At 39.4% G+C, this 1865-nt stretch overlaps 1 protein-coding gene across 1 annotated transcript in view; it reads right to left on the minus strand.

Moving 5' to 3' along the window:
• Positions 1 to 767: 767 nt before the first annotated feature.
• AMD1 (adenosylmethionine decarboxylase 1) overlaps positions 768 to 1865 on the minus strand; it is a 314714-nt gene continuing 313616 nt past the window's right edge. The window contains exon 6 of the mRNA XM_044071522.1: positions 768 to 933. Within this exon, the coding sequence (XP_043927457.1) occupies positions 768 to 933 (166 nt within the window). The remainder of the gene's footprint in view (positions 934 to 1865) is intronic.

The following is a 1865-nucleotide window of genomic DNA, read 5'->3' on the forward strand; positions in this document are numbered from 1 at the left end:
TTGAATATGTATGCCAACATACAATGTTGTCTATATTGCAAACTGTCAGTGTACTGCATATTATATAGGAAAAACAAATTGCAGATTTAAAGATAAAAAGCATCCATCAGATACAAGGTTAAGAAAAGAACAATGCACTGCACAAGCATATAGAATTGCAGAGTGATCATGCATTTGCCTTCATGGTTATATGTGTTGCAAATGGTCAAAGAATGGGTGACTTGTACAATGAAACTGAATACAAAGATTCAATGGATTCTTAGACTGGGAGCTGACAAAGCCCCAGGATTAAATGATGCTGTCCCTTTAAAAACCAGCTCTAGCAAAAAGGAGGGTAAATTATTGCTTTTTACTGGCTGTGTTGTACTATATTAGGTATTGTTTTTACTAGTGTTTTATCTGATGAAGGGATTTACCCAAAAGCGCTGATACTGCTTTTGTTTTAATAAAGTGAAGTTTCTTCATGTACAGCGTGGTAGTACTTGCTTCACTTGGATTTATTTGGATTTTTTGCCAGTACTTTTAGTGGAAGGAGTCCTTTACTTTGTTCTTTACTTTTTTTGTTCTTTACGTAGAATAAGCAAACATGATGATTTGGACACTACACAGTCCTGTTCAAATGGATGGAAAAATGAAGATCACATTTTAGGCGCCACAAATTTTACAACCTTACCACACCAAACAAGAGGCCAGTTCCATTTTAATGATTCAGTCCAAGTGACACTTCTAAGACAATATTTAACAAGGTTCTTCAGACCATTTCATAATCAGAGATAATGGGCACTTACACGAGTGACATCATTTGCAGTAACACCGTCTTTCATGTAGAACTGGTTCATAACTGCTGGATCAAGTTCACTCATCAGGATTTCCAAAGTTTGATCTGGATGCTGGATTCGGGGGTCTTCAGAGATATCCAATGTATACAGGTACCTGGCAAAAAGGTGCACGTTTTATTTTTTAAAACATGTCAAAAATCAATGCATAATTAGTACAAATTGCAAACTGTACTGACAGTTTTATAAGATCAGTATAAAAAGACATCATTGCCTCAAAGACACTGAAGGCATACAACTGCTCTCTGCTTAGGGCTCTGTACATGCATACAGGTATACTTAAATGCAAGCATCCCTCTCAATCTTCAGAGCCTTTCCAGAAAAGATGCTGTGTGCATAGAAGCACCTCTTACAAAGCAAACTTCCCCACATCAAATATTTTTTTCTGGCTTGCATAAAGATAACCTCTCTACCCACATCTTCTTTGGACTAAAAAAATCTACCTAGAATATAACTAATCCTCTTCATACTGCCATTTATCATAATGAGCATCCACAGCAGTTTGGCTGACATACCTACACTCTGCAACATTCCTGGGTTCGAGTCCTACAAGCCTCCATTTGCCTATTATGTGACCGTGTGGGTGTATATATGCACATGCGTGTTTGTAATGGATTTTCATAGAACACACTGCCCTACCACTGTCACTTGGGCAGTAAACCACCATACCACTGTCATTCGGGCAGTAAACCGCCCTATCACTCATTCGAGCAATAAACTGCCCTACCACTGTCATTCAGGCAGTAAACCGCCCTACCACTGTCATTCGGGCAGTAAACCGCCCTACCACTGTCATTCGGGCAGTAATGCCCAGCAATCATCCTATGTCAGCATACTAGAGCTCAGAATCACTCCCACTGCCTGTGGGTGTGATGGACCAATCACCTTACAGACTCCGACAGCACCCTTTCAGCTTACTAGGGTCCAGCAGGAACAAAAAAACAAGTTTTGTGAACACCTATTCCAAACCAAAAACCACACAAAACAGCAATCCAAACACCAAACTAATCCCATCAAAATGAGAAATGG

The sequence above is a fragment of the Protopterus annectens genome, chromosome 1.part0, assembly GCF_019279795.1.
Source record: "Protopterus annectens isolate FY-2018-M chromosome 1.part0, PAN1.0, whole genome shotgun sequence".
Classification (NCBI taxonomy): Eukaryota; Metazoa; Chordata; order Ceratodontiformes; family Protopteridae; genus Protopterus; species Protopterus annectens.